A 21,006-nucleotide genomic window follows, 5' to 3' on the forward strand; every position below is an offset into this window, starting at 1 on the left:
GAATTCTGCGCACGAGAGATCGGAGAAACATTGATTTTAGATGGGCTCTTTGTGGTAGGTGTTTCTCTTTTCAGTTCATGTACCCACGCTGCTGAGGAGGTGGGTTTTCTATCCCACTTCCTCATGTCTTTTCCATGCTCTCAAAGAAAAGACCAGAGGTTACTTCGTGGTGTGTTTCTTCTTTCTCTGACTGGGGGACACTTGCTCCTAATGGCAGAGACCCTCATCGGCTCTAGTGAGATATGGTAAATTTCTTCCTTAAGTTCTTTTTTCAGTTTCTGATGGCCTTCTTCAATCAAGCTCTGGACTTCCTTAGCCAGTCTTGTTTCCACAGACGAGACATGGGTACGAACTGGGGCAGTGACAGTGTCCTTGTAAATTCTTAGTTTATTAGCCAAGACACCTACCCTGTCCTCACTTTCTTTCTATTGCAGTGTTGTCAGGTAATGTGAGTACATTTCTGGTCCAACCCGTGCAAATTCCAGCCACATCCGTGATGTGCATTGGACACCATCTGGGTCTTTAGGAAATCTTTTGTTTTCTGAGAAAACGATCTCCAGCACAGCCAATTCCCTCAGGCATCGGATACCTTGTTCTATTGTGTTCCTCTCTGGTGCACTTGGAGGTCTTCTTTAAAAGGTATCTGTCCTTCACACTTGTTAGCAGTCGCTGCCAGAGGCTGAGACGTTTTTGAGTTTTCTCAATCCCTTGGTCAATGACTACATCTCGGGACAGTGTTCCTAGTTGCCTGGCCTCACTTCCATCCAGAATGGTGTCATTGGCTGCAGCATCCCAGATGCGGAGCAGCCAGGTCAGGGTGGACTCATTGGTCTGGCGAGTGAATTCCCTTTGCAGGTCACGCAGCTCACCCAGAGATAGAGAGCGAGTGATGATTTCTGACTCTGTCTCTTCTGCTGGGTGTGAAGGTCTTGCTGCACCCTCATCAGTCACTATGCGGACTGATTTGGCCTTTGATTTCTTTTTCTGAACGGGGGCACCTGCAACTGGCTTAGGCTGTTCTAGTTCGGTGACGGTTTGTGTGGAGATGCTGATGGCACCTTTGGTCCCTTTCTCCTCTGTGACAGTCTGCATAGATGTGGACACTGTTGCCTCACTTTTGGCTTCTTTCTCCTCTGTGACAGTCTGTGTAGATGAGGACACTGTTGCTTTGCCTCTGGTTTCTTTCTTTTTTTGTGACAGTTTGTGTAGACACTGATGCTGTTGCTTTGCTTCTTTTTCCCTCTTCCTCTTCTTTTAGAACATGCTGTATCACACCATGTAGTGTTTTGATTCTAAGCATGGTGCGGGCCATGCAGAGAAGACAAAGGAGGACTAACAACAACATCATGCTGTCTTTGGTATCCAGAGGGTACTCTGTATTTTCAAAAACTGCTGTGTCATTCCTGAAAAGCTGGAAAAAATCATTCTTTACTCCTCCCAACTGGGGCTGGGTGAGATTGTTGAGGTCCCAAATGTAGCATCTTAGACCAGAACAAGAAAAAAAAACTGGGCATATATTCTGAATGAAGTTCATTGCCTCGGAGTTTATCAAGCAATGGACATAATAGACCAATAATGCAATTTTAGTACCATACTCATGTCCACGCAGGAGCATTAAGACTGGCAGATAGTGCCCCAGTTGTGGAAAAATAAAGAGAGATAGGTATAAGACACATATAAGCATGTTGAGCATCATAGCGAACAGGTGTCTTCTTCAATACAAAATTGTAATTCTGACTTTTCTCAGTGCCTCCCGCCCCACACTGGGCACCAAAAACTGTAGTGGTTTGAAAGCAAAACAAATGAGAGGCTCCAAGTCAGAGATACAATTTAATAGGAAGAAAGGAAAGAAAGTAAAATAAAATAGATGCAATAATACAAAAGACCACTGACAGAGCCAGAATACAACCTGAGCAGAGTGATGGAAGCAGGCTAGATGAGGTGGTCTTCCTGAAGCAGTGATCCTGTAGAAAAGTTTGGTAGCTCTGGTCCTCTGGGAATCCAGTGGGTAGGGGCCCCCTGTACTGTCCCAAACCCCAGATTATATCCAGGTGAGAATGCTTGGTTCCTCCCTCTGGGCAGAGCATCTCACAATGGGATGATGAGTCATGCAGGGGGTCCTTGATGGCCCATTAAACAGAGATAACTCCTGGATTTATCTATGAGTAATGGGCAAGGCATCTGATGGGCCATTAACAGAAGATAATGGCCCAGAGGGAGGGGGTCTGGGAAAACACTGCCCCAGCTGGATTCAACAGTTCATGAAGATGGTGAGAGAACACTTTGTGCACATCCTATACTACAACCTAGGACACCATTTTGGATTGGAGATACCAAAAGGAGATATGTAATATTTCATGCAATGTTATTACCTTGCTTAGCTGCTGTGAAGATGCAAACCACTTAGGCAGTGCTTCCTAACCTGAGTAACTTTTTCAGTTTCCAATATGCTGTTTCAATAACCATGTATCAAGCACCACAGGAACTGAGGGTCACACTTAGCAGCACTATCCTACTGTTTCCAAACTCTATCCTTCTTATTTTAGACAAGCATTTCTGGTGACTGTACTTACAAGAAGTTTCTTATTTTAAAAGGTAAGGGAAGAAATGACAGAAGGACTGTCCTATAAAACTGCATCTCATTCCAGCCCCTTTAGGGCACATACCTTATTCTGGGAAGACTTAGGTTGGAACAGTACCAGAAGGTTATTTTGACACAAGTGTGAGTTTTTCAAAGGAGGAGGAAGAGGTGAGGATGAGCATATCTGCCCTCCTCCAGCTGGCACCTTACTGGAGAACTGTTTTTCATACTAGTGACTTGATCACAGGGATCTAGGATTTAATTGCTTATCCAAGATTTATTCAGTCATTTATGACTTTGGTGGACAAGCAGGAAACAGATTTCTTGCCAGCAAAGAGAAATAAATTCTAGAATAATTTAACATTGAGCATCACCACAGTGATTATGTGAGAAGAAATGTCCAAAGACAATCAGATCAAGTACTAGGAAGGCAGTAGAGTGATAATAGATATTTAGGGAAAACAGTACAAGAAACAAACCAGCACTAAAGTTTTATATTATGTCCAACCCAAAAAAAGCTAAAGAACTTGCTGAACTGGAGGTCACAACTGGACCACTGTGTTTACAGTCACTTTGAAGTCTATTTTCCATTAATTTTTTTTAATCCTATTTTAAAATGCATGTTTAGTATTGGACTCCACAGCATCTTGCAGCAAAGTTTCTCAGTGTTGTTCGGAGAAAGTCCTCTCTTTTCTTTGTTTTAAAACATGTAAATATTCAAGTGCAACACTGAGTCACTTGATTTTCCTTTCTCACAATTGCAACTAAAATTAGTTATGGAAGGATGAGTGAAAGCAAACAGATGAAGTCAAGTAAAGAGAGTGAGGAAAAAAACATCAAAGAGGAATAAAAGAATAGTTAAGGAACGAAAACTCAAAAATGCAGCCACAGCTACTCTGATGAAAGTAGACAGACTGTTATGTGAATTACCTTTCTTAGGATTTGATTTTGAGCTCTTTGGGAGGTTCAAGCACTACATTATCAGGTAACATTGCAAAAGCTTGTATGATGTATAAAGAACACAAGATATTTGCTTTCAAAAACCTGAGCTGCAGAATGGTAACCCAAATCTAGCAGGAATTAGCAGAATTGATAAAAGCATACCCAACTGAACTCAAACCTTCATTTTAATCTAGGTATTTGGACTTCATTGGAAAGTTGAATAAAAGAAATATTTTTCCATGCTGGTGTCTACCCACACACACATGCACACACACAAACACACAGAATATTAAAAGTAGATTCTTGCTTCACAGTTCATGTGAGCTTCTCAAGGATGCAAATGATATGCGAAATTTTCTTTCAGTTAGCTCTTATATTTTCCAGACATGTATTTGCATGGAAGATCAATATCAATGCAGTCAATCAACTGAAAATAGTCTACGTATTTCAGATTTAGGTTTTCATGCTGCCCCTCCAGATGCTTACACAATAAACCATGAAGGATTTAAGTGATTTCAAAAAACATTAGAACTTTTTTTTTTCATTTCTTCTCACACTTATTCCCTGGATACAGTATTAAACAATATAGACTGTATGTATATAGGATCATAGGTACTCACACCAACTAGGAAAGACAGTGCTGCAAATACAAATTAGGAAATCAGGATTTAAAATTCCCTGCCTTCCCATTAGCATTATCAGCATATGTATTTGCAGTATGTGCACGCACACACACGCACACCCCCCCCCCATAAATATAAATATATATATGCATACAAACACATTTATATGTATGTATATACATAGGTATAGACATTTATGACTTGCTTAGCTGGATCTACCTGCCTAGCCTTTAAAACATTTTATTTTTTTAAAGTGTCACATTAAAGCCGGCTGGCTAGCTTCACATTTCCTGCTCACAGAACTCAAGCCATCAGCTTGCACCAGACTGCAGTTAGCTAATTCAAAAAGAACTTGCAAAAACCATTACAGAAACCAAGCAATGAAAATCTGCATCTTTTTATTGTCCTGATGCAAACAAATGTGCTATCAAAATTAAAATGCATTAGATGGATTTTATATCATTTTCAAAGCTTTGAGAGTAGTATTCATAGCTAAAAAAAAAGATGAAGGATGTGTGTAATCAGTTATTTTAGAGCAATTATTTTCTGGCTGAAAAATCATTTTGACCTTCAGGACACATGATTGTCACTGACTTGATCGGCTGTTCAGGAACTGCCAGGAGACTGCTTACTGTTTCCACAGGGGCTGACCCAATCCAAAAGTTGTTCCTGGTAGCCAAGCAGCTGCTCAGCCGAACTACTCTGCATGCCTACAACTTCTTACCATCCAAGTCTAAGATAGGCACATCAGTCACTATATCTGTATTAGAGGAAAGGTGGCAGCCCTATCTTATTTTGAGACCACCTCTCTCCACTAAAAAACTGGTTTTCACTTGCCTATTACATTGCCAAGACACAGTGATTTCAGCTCAGATTTTCCATGCTAGGTCCTTGCTACAGCCTTGTTTTGGAAGATTTAATCCAAAATAGTTGCATCATTTCTGAGAACAAGGCTAGGAAAAAAGGGTTTATTTTGCCCATATTAAACAAAAAAAATCTTTGAAAAGCTTGAGCACTCCTAGGCTTTGGAGTAGGACCAGGAGAGTGTCAAGAGTCTGATCTTTATGCCAGTGCAATCTGTCAAGTCATTAGTTTTTGAGAAACTAAAATTTGTAAGAAATGGGGCAGGCAGGGCCAACAGGATGGAACATGAATAATATTACAGAGAAAAGAAATTGGATTGTCCAGAGCCGAGAGTAAGATAAGGACTGGGGTGAAGGTCAGAGGGGTGGTTCATTGCCTATGGAACAGGTTAGATAAAATAAACATGACTCAGTGAAGATGCATGAGATACAAGGACAGGTTGCAGGAGATAGGACAAGAGAGGTAAAGCTTCTGTCATATTTCTCAGCACTGTCTTCGTCCAGAGCCTGAACTGTAATCCCTTACTTGCTGGTTCCCACCACTCCTTTCTACCAGCCAAAACATGCTCTGGTGCACCTCCACATCTGCCCAACATTGAAATGAGTGGGTTTTGCCAGCAATTTCACCATGTGTTAGGCAGACACATCTTCACAGAAAACTAATGTGAGTGTTTACACAGTGCCACACAGTAATACTTTGTTTCCTTCCACTGGCTTGGAAAAAAAGAAACAAACAAAATAAAGAAGGAAAAGACTTTCTAAAGTATTCAGGTTGAAGAGCTGGGCATGATACTGCAAGGAAAAGCCAGAATCAAGTTCACTGTGCAACTTCATTCAAGCCTACTTCTGAATACTATGAGCAGACAGCCTGTAACTACATCAGGTTTTCACCTTCTTCCTTAACCAGACATGCTTAAACTTTGGCAATATTTGTCTTGTTAATGCTACCTTCCCATATGTAAACACCTTGATGTACTTTTGCATATTAATGTTTCAGAACTTCACCCATTTTCGTCTGTTTGTCTAAAGAAAACCTTATAAATTGAACCCCCTTCCAAATACATAGTTATTTAGCTAAGGGGTGCCTGAATTATGGTTTGCTGAACACATGCTGACTTTTGTAAAGCCCAGTAAATCTCACAGTTTGTGATATTTGAGGAATGCCTCCTCAGCAAAAACATTTTGCAACTTGTTTTCATAAGAAAGAAGACTTTCACAAGACCTGAAGCACCCAGAGAAACTTGTTGAGAATGGCCAGAGGCAAATAAACCACGTTGCAGAGCATGGTGCTTCTCCCCCTCCTACACAAATTCAGGCTCAGAAGCAGTGAGGCAAACTTCTTCACAACTGTTTTACATATCCTGTTTTCTAGGAAAACAAAAATCGTTCTTCACCAATTCATGCTGGAAAAGGTTTTCCATGTCTGATGACATGTCTGTCTTAAATGTCTGATGCTAAAAACCCTGCCACTTCCAAGGCTGTCAATCAGTTCTAACAGTCATGCTCAGAAGTCATCACTATTCATGCAGTCAATTATGCTATGTAAGCTACTAAACCTTTCCAGCAGTAATAAAGAACTACCTAAACATAGGAGATGACAAAAGCAAATTATAAGCTTGCCATTTTAACTTCTCTGCAAATATCTTGGGATGATACTATGAGAAACTTTTCTAGTGTGCACTTGCTGGGCACTAATAAAATTCTTTTTTTATTCTCTAACAGTTGAAAGGGAATTTTAAATTCTGTTATGTTTTATGGATAAAGTACATTAAAAACCCATTGAAATTTCAAGGTATCAGATATTTGACAGAAAACACTACCCAACAACTAGGACTGAAATTTTAAACATAAATTTGCCTCTCAACACAGTTGGGCAGCTGGTTTCTGGTGACCTTTTACAGTCAGTAATACTGTTATTTCAAAAACTAATTTGTAGTGAACAAAATATTTAAGATGTTTGTCTTTAAATCAGAAATACTTAGAGTTGCAAGACAAGCTTCCATTCATGCGTTCATCATATTATCACACTCTGGTCAACGTGTAGTGATCCATCTGGTTCTCCTTAGACCACTCACTGATAGTGAAAATCTGTTACAAGAATCAGGATTACTACAGAAGTAGCACTTATAAAAATCTGTGTAAAACTCAGTCTTTGTAAAAAGAGTGGATATGAGGAATTACAATGGCTTAAGGATTTACTCAGGAGGTGATGTCAAGTACTAATATGTTATTAACTTGCTGAGATAATGTAATGACCTCTCCAATGAGACACTGCAAATTCTTCAAGTCCATTGCTCTCATTTACACTGACTTCTGGTTTTATACTGTAACCCAGCAGTTGATTTTAGGGAATTATGATCAGCTCCCCATTTTGACCAGAACTTACCAGTACTTTTTAGATCAATTAAAATCTGTAATTGAGTATGACGATCATATGACTCACACAGGAAACAAGCAAACAAAAATGAGAGGATGTAGAACACACTGAGAAACCAAGACACAACTGGCTTTTGTTAGAGCCCCCCGGTGAAATCTCCAGCTAATACACTTTGCAGGTATAGCTCATTGAGGATTAATCCCTGTATAACAAAGGACTCTAAGAAGGCAAGGAAAATCTCCTCACAAAATTCGGCAGATTTGAAGACGTGGCTCTTACCTTGCAAGGCATAGGCTTTTTGAAGGAGATTTCAGCTTGAGTCCAAACTCCCTTTGGAGAGTCCAAGACAGACCAGATTTTCTCTTGAACGACATGATTCTCCTCAAAGATATAAACTGCAAGAGTGCCACTCATCTTGAAAAACCCATATAAGGCATAATAAAAACGCAGACAAAACTGCAAGTTTCCTGGCAAGGTTGGGCCATACAGACGTCCAATGTACTCAGGCTGTGATGTAAACTTGGTGTTTGCCAACAAATAATAACCTGCAAGACAGCGTAATTATTGTATTTAATATGCTATTAGCACAGCTGATCTGCTATTAAAGCAGCTTCTTTTATTGCATCAGACTTGGGTTATAAAAAAGGTTCCAACTGGCAAGAAATAGATTATCACACTCTGACAGGAAATGACCAGTTTTTTCAAAAAGCATCCTGTCGGCTTCTAGCTAAATTGGCACATGGATAAATTATCATGGATAAACTTATCAAATTTATCCTGAAAAATTCCCTGGTCTGCTGGCCTCACTGGAAAACTGGCCTTTTCAGAGTTACCACTGTGAGACAAAAAGAAATGGAAGGTGGGGCACAAGGCCTGTTATTCCCTGCACCAAGTGTAAAGAGCTGAGACTTTAGGGAATATGATTAATAAGCATGAATACTCTATACAAAGAGATGTCTGAATTTAGGACTTATTAACAGTCCTTTCACCATGTGGTTTCACTACACAATATTTCTGTTTTCCCTTAAAGACACTAACTGTCCTAAGCCAAGAGGAGCTAAAAGGCCACTCTTCCTCTCTAAAAACATGCATCAACTTATTATTACACTTCCATGTTTTTCTGAATTCATCCCTCCAGCAACTACAGAGCAGTACAGTGAAGGTACTCTGATTTATGGCCCTATCTGACTATTCAATAGTTGACCTCTCTCCTCTGCACATGCAGAAGCACAGTCAGAGTTCCAGAGAGGACCAAGCTGTGAAAACTGCTTTTTAATGGCAGAGAGTTGCACTGAAGCAAGCTAACCACTGTGCCAGTGATATTAATTAACAGAGTGAAAAATGATACAATAGGTTAACCTTCGTATAACCTTTTATATAACATTTATATATAGTTTGACTTTTCTAGGAAAAAGCAGTTTTGATTCACCGAATCCAGTAGTGTGATCTCCTGCTCTATACACATTGCGCTTCACTTTCACCCTGCTCCATCCTGGGCCATCCTTTTGATCTTGGTAAAAATTACACAAATCTTCCTCAAAATTGCAGCCTGCATTGGCAGGATTGAAAGGAGTTCCTAAAAGAAAGATGCATATGTTCCATTAGGATGAGTACACTCTGATAAGCACAGGTATCTGATGCAGAAGGATGCCAAAGCATACTTTGGTTTGTCTTGCTTTTCTTTACAGAAGATAAGCATGTGCAAAGATATTACATGTATTTGGTGCACGTATGCATATGATGAAATAAAACTAACAAATTTCTATTGCGAATTGGTCTTATATTCTTATACTATTTGCTGGAGCCAGGAGAAAACCTGCTTCATAGCCCCCCTAAGACACAAATAAGCTACAGATATTAAGACCATTTCTTCCTTCAGGACATAATTTACAAAGACATTCAGACCATTTGTTTTCATCTGCTCCTTCATTCAAAAGAATATTATGACAAAATGAGTGTTTCTGTGTGCCTGTGTGCACACTGAACATCAACATTTAGGTTTTTTTTAAGAGAACTTCTTAAAAGTCCTTTTTATAGTTATGTGCAACATGTGTGCATATGCATGCTGCAAGTAGGTAAGCAAAATAGTTTTTAGTTCATGTACCACCTCATGGCTACTTTCCTCTGGAGCTTGCCTCACACAGTCTTAACACTGCAGTGAAGAAAGCTGAACCATTCATAGTAAAGTTGATTAAAAGCAAAGCTAAGACCCTCCCAGCCCTGCTAATGGCTCCCTCAACCTGCAGTATGGAATTCATGGGTCAGGACTTAAGTCTGAAAAAAAGTGACCCTGCTATATGGGGCATGCTAGTAAATAAAACATTTCTACTTCTTCAAAGGCCTCACCAGTCTCTCACAGAAGGTGCTTGGGAAAGGAGGGGCACAACCCAAAGCTATTATGCAAATTTTGGCTTTGCCAGGAGCCCAGATATAGGACACGGTGTACATCACTCTACAGCAGCACACATGACCCTTCTGCATGGAGACTGAGAGCTTTTCTAGCAGGGGCAGGTACACAGGCAATCAGCTTTAGTAAAAAAAAAATTCTGGCTTTGGATTGATGCCTGATGTCTTTTCAGTCTCAGGCCAAATCTAAGCCCTGCCTATGTGTCTTACTCTTCCTGCAGCCATGGCCTCCCACCTCTGCTTTCCTAGTTAAAGAAAAGGCAAGTGGAGCACTACCATGTGGTATTAAACCCATATTTTGATTCATCCTTTGCTGAACAAGTTTATTACTCTGGTAATACTCCTCCATTTGGCTAACATCAAGACTTTTGTTGAACAAAACTTTCAGAAAAAAGAAACAAACAAAAACCCACCAAACTTAGTGCTGTTATATTTACTGTTATGGCTGAATACAAGGAGAATGGAGAGCTCTTGCTTTTTAACATCTCTACTCAGAAGAATGGAAGATAACAATAATTGATAAGTCTGAAGGATCAAACACTATATGTTGTATTTCAACAAAGTATAAAGCAAATAATTTACTTTCATTTCTCAAACAAAAAAACTTAAAACAACCACAAAACCAACATTCAAAATCAAAGTTAGTAGGCAGAGCTCTAGATGAACCTATTATATTCAGAACAGATTCTGAGCCATTCAGATTAGATCTGAACTTCAACCACTGGGACAGAAAATGCTGTAAAATTAATCCCATTTCTCAACAGACATGAGTTGTCTGAAAATTAAAATGAAAAAAAACCAGATAAGCAGCTCCAACTCCTTGAAAATTGCAAACATAACTTAGGATTTTTGTTGCAAAAGAAAGAAAATCCCAAAAAGGTATTGAGGAGATAATGAAACAATGGATTTACTCAGCCGGGAGATGTGGATTATTAATGATTAATGTTCCTGGAATCTACCTCCTTCAGCAGTGATACTTCAGCAGTGGAGGCAGAGCCAGCAGATACTCTTGAGACAAAAAGGGAGAAAAAAACAGCCTCTTTTTCACTGATCACTTCAAAAAATTATTCAAAAAATTCAAACTTTTGACCAAAGAATTAGATGACATCAGTGGGAAACCACTAATCTGCTTTTGACTAGTGTTTAGTGCCACAGCAAAACCCCAGCAACCAGCTAGTTAAGAGACTGCATTCACAAATGACTAGGTCCTTTGTCCCAAGTGCCTATACATCAGAGGTCAGAGCGATTCAGCTGGTGTCTGTTGCTGTGAAAACCTAACAAATACCCGACAGACACCAGTGTCTGAGATAAGTAATACCTCCTGGAAGAGTGAAGACAGGGAGGCAAGGCTCGTATTTTGGCTCTGAAGAATGCCTCAGGGCATGTGGTGTGAAGAATGCCTACACTGGCATTAATGAAAAGCCCAGGGTATTTTCTTCCTGATAGTAACACACCTGGGAAAATCTGCCCTTTCTTTCTGTAACAGGCCTGCAAGTGGTGATTTCTCAAAACCCGTAGGGATGCAAATAGAGCATTCAGCCCAGCACTCCAGTTGCAGAACCCTGAGGCAAGGTCTTTGGAAAGGAAGCATTAAAGATTGGTTTCTGAAAAAACTGAATGGCACTGGTGTTATGTGCTGTTATGTCTTCTGAAGGAAGAGGAGCTGGTGGTGGTCAGTTGAGAAGGTAGCACCAAAATTGCAAATACTGACAGACAGTTCTGGGGGGCAAGGCACAAGGGGAAAACAAGGGAGGTAAAATAGCATTAAGAGCTCATCATACCTGTCTGATTGCTGCAGTAAACCGGAGAGAAAGAAATGTCATCAAGGGCAACATAACCTCCCTTGGCACTATTGAAAGCAACTTCAAATATTACCTAGAAATTATAATTAGTTGTTATTCATCTGCCATATACTCAGCAATAATTTTGGTACACATCTTTGAAAAACAGAATTCTGATTGGATGTCCCAGACAGACTCCAGCACATTTCATACAGTGCTGCAACTGTTGGGACAAATGAAATTATATCACTTATTAGGGATATAAACAGATCCTGGCCTTGGCACTAGATCATTGCTCACTCAAGGTCAAGGAAACACCAAAGAGAACATAGCTCTTCTTCTGCTTTATGAAGCACCACTTTTAAAGATGCAGCAATTCTACCATTGTATTATACAAAACCACTATTCACAATCATCAGTCTGAACTGACTAGAGATCCAGTTTTATCTAGAATCTGTCTGGATCAAATGCTAAAAACCCCCTTTGTTCATTACTCTACTATTAAAATATTAAATTTTACAGTTTTCTGTAAACACCCTCAGACACTGAAACCCTTGACTTGGCATTTAGTGTCAAGGAAGATTTCCTATGCAGAACTTATTTAAGAACCAGAAAAGCTGTGTTTTGTTTACCACAAAGATCAAACAGTGCTTGTACTTAATCATTCCCAGGGGACATAATTTCCTCAAGTCAGTGGAGGACCATCTATAACTCTTCAGGAAGTGTCCTAAAATTTCTCTTAAGTATCAAAGCTCTGAGATACAGGAAAACTTTGAGAGCCAACCCCAGGGACAAAGCAAGGAAATAAGGACAAATGCTTTCAGAGTGAGATTCTTTTCAGTGAAAGCAATGTCTGTGGCATTTTGCCTGAGGATGGGAGGCAAACTAGGAAAGCTAGTGAAAGAATCCTGAGCAATCTCCTCTAGCCAGATGAAACAAAGAGGAAGACCCTCTTGAAGCACCAAAGAATTTATGTGTTAAGGTTTAATATTATTTCTATAAAATTATCTCTGAAATAATCACTCTGTTAGATAATTACAACAGAAATTCCTTGAGTAGATTAAAGGCCTGTCTAGCCCAATGTCTCTTCCAGCAGAGACCACCCACTGGAAGAACCGAAGACAATGACAGGCTTTCAGTTCTTCTTCTCTCACATTATATTCCTGATGGATTCTTTCTTTCCCATTAATTTTTCTAATCAGCTTTTTAACTGATTTTAAGAATGTTGTCTACAGTATGCTGTGAAAGTAAGCTCTACGGTTGTGTCATGTAGGAAAAAACCCTCTGTTCATTTTATTTTAAAACTGTTACATGGTGACTGAGAATGTGGAATAGCAATGTAAATTCTGAGAAACAGAGAACAGTTAATCTTTTCTGTGTCCTTCACGACTCTTAAGAACCTCTACCATATTCTACTTCCAGGTTTTTTTATAAGGGCTGAAAACTGTTATTTCATTAATGTAACTTCTCCATACATTTAATTATCTTCATCTCCCTCTTGGACAATATTTTAAATATTTTTTTAATCTTTTAAAATATTTTTTTAACTGAGAGAGCTGAAGTTGCATACCCTGCTGAACACAAGGTTTCCCTGTGCATTCACCCAGTAGTACAACATCCTGTGTTTTGCTATTTATTCCCATATGGATAGTTTCCAACATTCTAGATGGATTTTTGAATGCCACCAGGAAATGAGAGGATATTTTCACAAACTCAACGACAGTATTGCCAAGCTCTAAGTGATCATTAATTAATTTCCATTGATACTGCTAGGACTGATTTTCTCCTTTTAGTTTGTACTTACAGAATCAGTAATTCACTTACCATTCTGTATTATGAAGCCTTATGAGAGCTGCCCTCCTTTCCCTTAAAGTCTGATGACTTAAATGGATGATCACTGACTAGATGGAGTGTAAAAGGGCTATGTAACATCTCATGAAAATCAGCTTTACTGCTAATTATTTCTGGAAATCTACAGGTTTATGGTGAATTAGTAAATAACTTATGTAGAATTAAAGCAAGTGGAATTTTTTTGTAATCCATGTATTAGAAGTATATATATATAGAGAGAGTATATGTGTGTATATATATATGTGTGTATATATATGTATATATATATATATTACATATATGTGTGTAAAATACACATGTAAGTATATATCCTATGTACATAATATACATACACTGTTTATTTCAGTCTTCTAAGTTTGGGGTATTTTTAAAAAAACACTAGGGAATAAAATATTCAATTTTTTTCCAATACTCTTGAAAGTCATTATAATAACCATCAAGAGCTGTCTTTCACAATTAAGGACTACCATACTCTTAGGGCTCAAGTTTGGACTTTCTCTCCTGAACTGCAAGATCGAAGTAAGCTGGAGAATAGATCTCAAAAATTTTTTTTAAGATTTTCTTCTGTGGTATTTTTCTTATGCATCATTTTACAATACTCAGCATTCTCAAAAATGGATCATAAAGTCCCAGAAATAGGGAACTGAGAGAACCTTGATATTATTCAGCAACTAAAAAAAAAACCTCCCATCAGTCAGACTCTACAACTTCCCAAGGTACTCTGATCAAGCACTACACCACCTGGCTTCAAAATCAAGCATGAGTGTGAAAAGTGATCCCACCCTGACCTTTATGCAAAGGGTGAAGCCATATTTACAGCCATCTTTCAGATACTGGATGGTCTCTGCCATGTTCCTGGCTTAACCTGAGTTGGCACTTGTGTCTGAGGCAACCTGGAAGTCGCAGCTGAACTGTGCAGGAAGGATTGCTTTACCTCCATGGGATACGGCGCATTGAAGTCAACTTCTGCCAGTGCCCAGTCTGCATTCAGTGCACTGTCTGTTTTCCAGATCTCTTCATAAAAGCCACTCATGTCTCTTAGGTAAACAGTAAAAACAATGCTGCTTTCCTGCTTAAGTTGATAATAAAAAGATAAGCAGCCAGATACTGGGCCCATGGTCTTGGGTGAGATTAGCTGGGCCACTTCCTGAAAATGTTTGACATAAACAGAGTCCACATACATGTAGTGACCTAGAAGAAGAAAAAAACTTGGTGTAAGGACGCTCTTTAAAGAACACCATATACAAGAAGTATCAGCAGATGAACAGGGACTAGACATACATATCTATGACCTGGCCAACAATGCTTCCTAGAAAATTCTAGTAATTCTAAAAGGGTTTTTTTTTCCCTCTCTTTTCCTCCTTGTGCAACCCAAAATTGTTTGGCTGCCATACCACTGGGAAAATAGTCAGTCTCAGCTTTCTTTTCCTAAGTCTTTATTTTATTAGAAATAATGTATTTATCTATATTTGAAGCATAATAAACTCTAAACCTTGGGAGCCATTCATAAACAGAAAAATGTGCAACAGCTGTGTAAAGTCCCTGCCTCCCATCAGCTTATATAGTATTTAGTCTCTCTCAAGTGCAACTTTTACTGAAGAATCCAAGCAAATGAACAAGATTATAAGCCATGTGTTTTCTCCTCTTTTACACAGCAGTTTATTTAATAAATCAAATTATTGTCAAATAGCTTTTAGTCCTTACATATCTGCTCAGAGTATCTAGAATTTGGTTTATAAATTCTTACTTTTACTGCATGGACTGAAGTTTCTATGTAAAATCCTTAAAGAAGATTTTTGGGAGATGTTAATGAACAGAAAAATGCATTACATGTGAAGAGAGTACCTTCCCACCACAAATATGAGCCAATACGACCTGAAGGTTTTTCTAACAGTACAGCTTCTAATACTTTGATTTTGGGAGTGCTATCTCAGTTTAAACATGTTCACAAACATGCTGTGCATTGTAGTTTCTCTTCTTCTGCACTCCCAGAAACACAGCATCAAACAGTTATTTGATGAACAAAAAAATGGCTCTTCACAAGTAGAAAGCCTTGGGAAGATTGAAGTGTCAGACTGGTGGGGTGCTTCAGCATGAGCCCTGAAAACGGCACCATTTGGTTTGCGTGGGCACCACTACATTAATTAGCACACAGCAGTCTCAGGTCTTTAGATGTCACTTCTCACTTCACTCTGGTGGAAGGAGGGGAAAGGACTTGCTTGGCTGTAAGTCTCCTCCAGATTGCCCACTGCCAGGGACTGGTACTTCAGCAATACTTGCCTGCTTCACTTTTGTTATGCAGTTTTAGCATATCTCATAGCTTAGCTACAATCTCCCTGGATGATGCAACTTCACAGCCCAATTCTTGCAAAAAGAAGGCTCTTCTGTGACTTTAGGCTTCTCAAGGTCTTCTCAGTAAATGGTCAGCAGTGAGAGGGGCTTGGTGTGAAATAGAAATGTTGTGGCTACAAGAAAACACATCCCTCCCAGTTGGGAGTATTTCCTGTCACTAAATAAGTATTTCCTTATTTAATAGGCTGACCAACTGTCTGCTGTTGAAGTTGTGGTGAGTTCAAACTTCCATCAACATTCTACCAGCATTTCAGTGCCAGGGGGTGACACCGGGATGGAGTGACACTCTGTACTCAACTCACACAATTGTGAAACAAATAAAAAGGCACAGCGGCATGAGTTAAGGAAAAAGGATCAACTCTGCTTTTCATGAGATGTGATTCCTTGCACTGCCCACAAGCATCACGCCATCCAAGACACACAGTGCACAGCAGCAGCCAGATGTCCTGATCATCACCTGCTGTAGTATTCTGTGCAAAAGTGAAGTTATCCCAAAACCCTTCTTCACAGCGGTGTAAAAAACTCTTTCCCGAGCAAGGTGTCCAGGACAAGCATTTCACACAAGGCAAGTGCAGAAATTGCAATAATTCTTCCCAGCATTATGCCTCAGAGGGGCGGTACCAACAGCACCGCATTTGACTGAAGGAAACAAAACTTCTAAACTGTACAGTTTAACCCAAGATTCACCAAGCATGTTTTAATACCTTCTCAATAGTCATTGGAAAGAAAACTCTTGCGAGATGCACAGAACAGCAGTACAAGAATCTAAAACTGTGGCCCATAGATTTAGAATACACAGAAAGTTGAATTTTCCAGCTGTTATATTGAAAATTTTACCCTTACCTTTGAGTACTTTTGAATCCTAGCAAAGAGTGTAACAACCTTTTTATGAAGTTTAGAGGCAATTTTGTGTGAACCTCTGCAAAACCCCCTAACCTCTTTTTAATGCATTTCTTTCCCATAAATCGCTCTTGCCATCCCCACTCCAGCCCCACAATGGGAAGAACTCACATAAAAATAACTCGCCATGTGAGAGTCATACATGAATCACAGACTGAGATTTTTCCATTATATTTCTGCTCTACATTTGTTGCTTACCCAGTGCACTGTTAAGTGTGTGGTCTTTGGGCAGGATAGACTGAGAATTCTGAATGTTCCCTCCACCAACAAACCAGTTGACATTAGGATTCCAGCGGTTCACATAGCCACAAAGATGATTTTCTTCAAAGTCACATTCTGCAATTGCAGACACCACCAGCTGAGTGCACACATTTTCATTACAGAAATAGGAAGAGCAAATTGCTAAGCACTGCCTCACTTCACATATGGCAGAGCAGATAACACCTGTATTTATAAATCAGTCATAATAAATAGAGGCAAACCTATCCAAAATGTTTGATAAATTTTTGATAAAATTTTAATTTCCATCCCCTTCGGATCAATCTGTCTTTTCATCATTTGCCAGGATAGGACTGCTGTAATTTAAAACCAAATATCAGGGATGGCCAAAAGCAAAGCAGGATAAGTGTTTTGTAACAGTAATGCAACTGCTTTGTTTCCTTCACAGAGCCAAAGAATTGTGACAACTTGGTTGGACTCCATCAGAGCTCTCCAGAAATGTGAAGATCTCTCAGCCTCATAGACACTGGAATTTTTTAACTTCATCAGCAGTTTTTACCAAATGTCATGAGGAAATGGCACTAAGTGTAAATATATATATTAGCAGATTTTTTCGTCTGCAGCCTCAAGATGACACTGTAACGAAGCCATGAGTAGGCAGAGAGCAGAAATAATCTTGCAGCTGTTATATCTAGTATTTGAAGTAATGCAAAGTCTTTTTAAAATATAACAGTTGTTCCTGCTTGAACAATAAATGTATTTGCAATGATATTGTTGTATATAATAAGTGTGTGTATGTATATATATATATATATATATATATCTCACAGAGATAGGTGAAAAAAACCCAATTACTAATTTGTGCACACTCAGCTTAAAAATTATCTGTATTGAATATGGCAGAGTACTTTTCAATTAGGAAAAAGCCATTGTCTTTTTTAAACCCAGACATTCCATCCAGTTTCAAAACTGCCAACAAGGCATTCTTTTCTATATAGAGAATATGAGGGTTGAGCAGAGAGTACTTACCAATACAATGTCCAGAAGTTATTTTGATTTCAAAAACTGCTATACTGGTGGATTTAACTTGTCCCATTTCACCTTCCAGTACAAGCTGCACAATATAAACCAAACGGTCAATTTTAGAATTTCATTAATACCTTGAATATTTATACAGGGTAAACAGGAGAACAAATTAAATGTTTCTTGGGGAACCATCACCCTTATAGTGAGATGTGCTTTTGCTGAAAGATCTTGGCAGAATGCATTAAAGATGGAGCCAGTGCTCTTCTTCAACCACAGAAGACATGCTGAAGGACAATGAGACAAGGCAAAAAATTCCCACACTTCATTTAAGAGTATGGAATTCCATATTCCTCAGCTGTGGTTATGCAAGATGTTATTGTAAGTGATTCAACATGATGGTTTTCTGGGTAGAAATACTCTTCTGTCAGCATTTGACTCCTTCCAGAAAGGTACAGAGGGCAGGAATAAGGGAGTGCAGCGGCCGTCCCAGAACCTGGGAGTTCCCGTATCTGCCACGTGGCACCAGCAGCTCCGCAGGGATACCAGGAGATGAAGCATTCTCCTCACAGGGCTCAGCTGGCCGTGTCCCCGTCAGCTGCTCCATGCAGCTGCTGGTGGGAGCACTGCCTCGTGCCAGCTTTGCTTATGGGTGCTGGGGACAGAGGGCTCAGCTGACTTATACTGCCAGCCTTAGAAACGAATGCCAAGAATGGGGCTCAAAGTCAGTTTGTGTACATTAATAAAAGAATTTTGTGCAGGCCAACATACGCATCAGAAAGCTTGTGGCATCTTTTGAAACTGGACTTACCTTATACTTCTTTGTGCTGTTCGTTAAATCTAAGCTAGCTATGAGCCAGCTGTCTGATGGCTCCTTGGCTGACCACAGCAAACGATCAAAACTTTCTCCTTCCTGCCTCAGGTACAGGTTGAGCCTGGCAGAGTCAGGTGAGGCATCTGAAGTTGCTATCTGATAGATCAGTCTGACACAGCTCCATTCCTCAGAGTACAGATCAGGGCTGGACAACACTGCTTTCTCACCCTCATAAGATGTATCCACAGAAATGTAATGTCCTGGGAAAAGGCACACACCAGAATCATAAATGTCAGAGGCTCTGCTTTTGCATCCCTGCAAAAAGTACTTATTTAGGAAGAAACAGTAGTTCTGGGACTAGGCCAGGGGACTGAGACCGCCACTCATCTGGTAAGTCACTTAACCTTTTGATATCCTACTGCACTCACACAAATGTGACTTCATGTGTCTCCCACCATTTTTAAACTCAAATTTTAAATTATTGGAAATTTTAAGACAAGATATTTTATCAGTGTAAAGCAGATTATAGGCAGTACTCTTTGGAACTGATAACTGTAGATAGACAATTTGATTGACAAGACAATTTGCACACACAGAAATATTTTGCAGGAACAATCAGTTGTTTTATAGATCAAAACTTTTTATTTTCATGTAGGTTTAAAAAATACATAAAATGAGACATTGCAGCTAAACACTCCCAAAGCACTTCTGGTTTCAAAGAATAAAACTAGAAAGACACTTCTAAGTAGTAAAATACTTTCAAGTCTGCTGATTCAAAAAATTGCAAAATGTAAAGCAACATAATACCAGCAGTCCGAGATTATTTTAAAATTACTCTCTGGGGCAAGGTCTAAAACAGCCTTCCATATTAAAATGAAAGGGTGCAATGATAAGCTGAAAGTGCATGAGGAGGCAAAAAACGTGTAGAAAAATGAGGCAACAGTAAATAAATTACAGTGAAGCATAAGGATGGTCCTAGAGGCTCTACTAAGACATCAAAACCAAGGTGAGAAGAGTAAAATGGATTACAGGAGTCACAAAAACCTGAAATGCAATGCCAGAAACAAGTGATACAAAAATGAAAACTTAAAGATAAATTTAAAAAAAAAAAAACACCACAAAACAGTAAGACAAAGTAGGACACCCATGACTGAAATGCGTTCCCACAGCCTATCAGGAAAATGATCCTTCTAACCTAGTGTCAAGTATATTAGACAAATCTCATTTCTGATACTAATTCTCATCACCCGAGCTGCAAGTATGAGTTAAAAGTGCTGTCAGGGCCTGTGTCAAATTAGCCCTTTACCCAGCAGCAAAGCACACTTTTCAGAGCATATACTTCTTTAATCTCATCTCTCTTGACCACAGAGCTTGTCAGTTTCCATGAATTTGTAAATACGCGGATAACTCAGAAATGTCAGCAGTTGCACTGATGTTAAATATATTGCTTGCCTTTGAGGCACAAAAATCCCCTTCCAAATCCTGCCTGAATCCTCCCACTCTACCAAGACACCCTGGGGCCGCTTCCCAGAAGCTCTCTTGTTGCCTTTCCAAAAGTATTCTCTCCAATGGAAAAAAATCATCTGCATGGAGGGTCACCACCTCCTCAAAGTAAACTGCAGGTATAGATCTGCTTTATGAGGCTCTCAAAGTCCTCTCCCATAGACCCCCAGGAACATGCCATAAGCAGACAGTCACTCTGACAACACCTGATTATTTGGGAACTGATGTTACAGCATCCCCCTGCATCTGCTCCCTTTATCACCTGCAGACGCAGTGCCCAGCAACCCATTTGTACTGCACATTTTGTTTAACTGATGTAAGATAAATGATTGCTAAGAGATAGCTGCAGCCTTAAGCAGTGTAAGGGGCTGTGCAAATACAGAAAAGCTGCATTCTCTTTCCCTTTTTAGGGAATGGAATTTTTTTGCCTCTTATAATTTTTCTTTTTATCTACTGTCTGGTTTTAGTCTATTGGGGAAAGTGATTACAAAATCGCTGGTCAAGTACGAGTTAACTTGTTACTGCAGCAGTATTTGAAAGAAAAATAAACACAGGAACAAATATTTAAAAATAGGCACCTAATGTGCATGCCAAATACTTAATCTGCCACTACATAACATGGGAGTCCATAGCAACCACTTTCATGCATTTATCCAGTTAGTTCACTAAAGTTAGCACAGACAGCATTTATTTGCTGGCATATGCCTGCCCAAGGTATACATGCTTTTTTCACAGGAAGATAGAGGGAAACCACCAAGACTCTATCAGAAG

At 39.3% G+C, this 21,006-nt stretch overlaps 1 protein-coding gene across 2 annotated transcripts in view; it reads right to left on the reverse strand.

Moving 5' to 3' along the window:
• Window positions 1-21,006, reverse strand: part of MAMDC2 (MAM domain containing 2) — a 60,678-nt gene that overhangs the window by 14,723 nt on the left and 24,949 nt on the right. For both annotated transcript variants that reach the window (XM_066181332.1, XM_066181333.1), the window contains exons 3-9: window positions 18,730-18,992; window positions 17,925-18,009; window positions 16,875-17,012; window positions 14,359-14,615; window positions 11,574-11,667; window positions 8,816-8,962; window positions 7,666-7,931 (exon numbers count right to left, since the gene is read on the reverse strand). In XM_066181332.1, the coding sequence (XP_066037429.1) occupies window positions 7,666-7,931; window positions 8,816-8,962; window positions 11,574-11,667; window positions 14,359-14,615; window positions 16,875-17,012; window positions 17,925-18,009; window positions 18,730-18,992 (1,250 nt within the window). The remainder of the gene's footprint in view (window positions 1-7,665; window positions 7,932-8,815; window positions 8,963-11,573; window positions 11,668-14,358; window positions 14,616-16,874; window positions 17,013-17,924; window positions 18,010-18,729; window positions 18,993-21,006) is intronic.

The sequence above is a fragment of the Chamaea fasciata genome, unplaced genomic scaffold, assembly GCF_029207755.1.
Source record: "Chamaea fasciata isolate MVZ Bird 193981 ecotype frontalis unplaced genomic scaffold, bChaFas1.0.hap1 SCAF_4, whole genome shotgun sequence".
In the NCBI taxonomy this organism is placed as follows: Eukaryota; Metazoa; Chordata; class Aves; order Passeriformes; family Sylviidae; genus Chamaea; species Chamaea fasciata.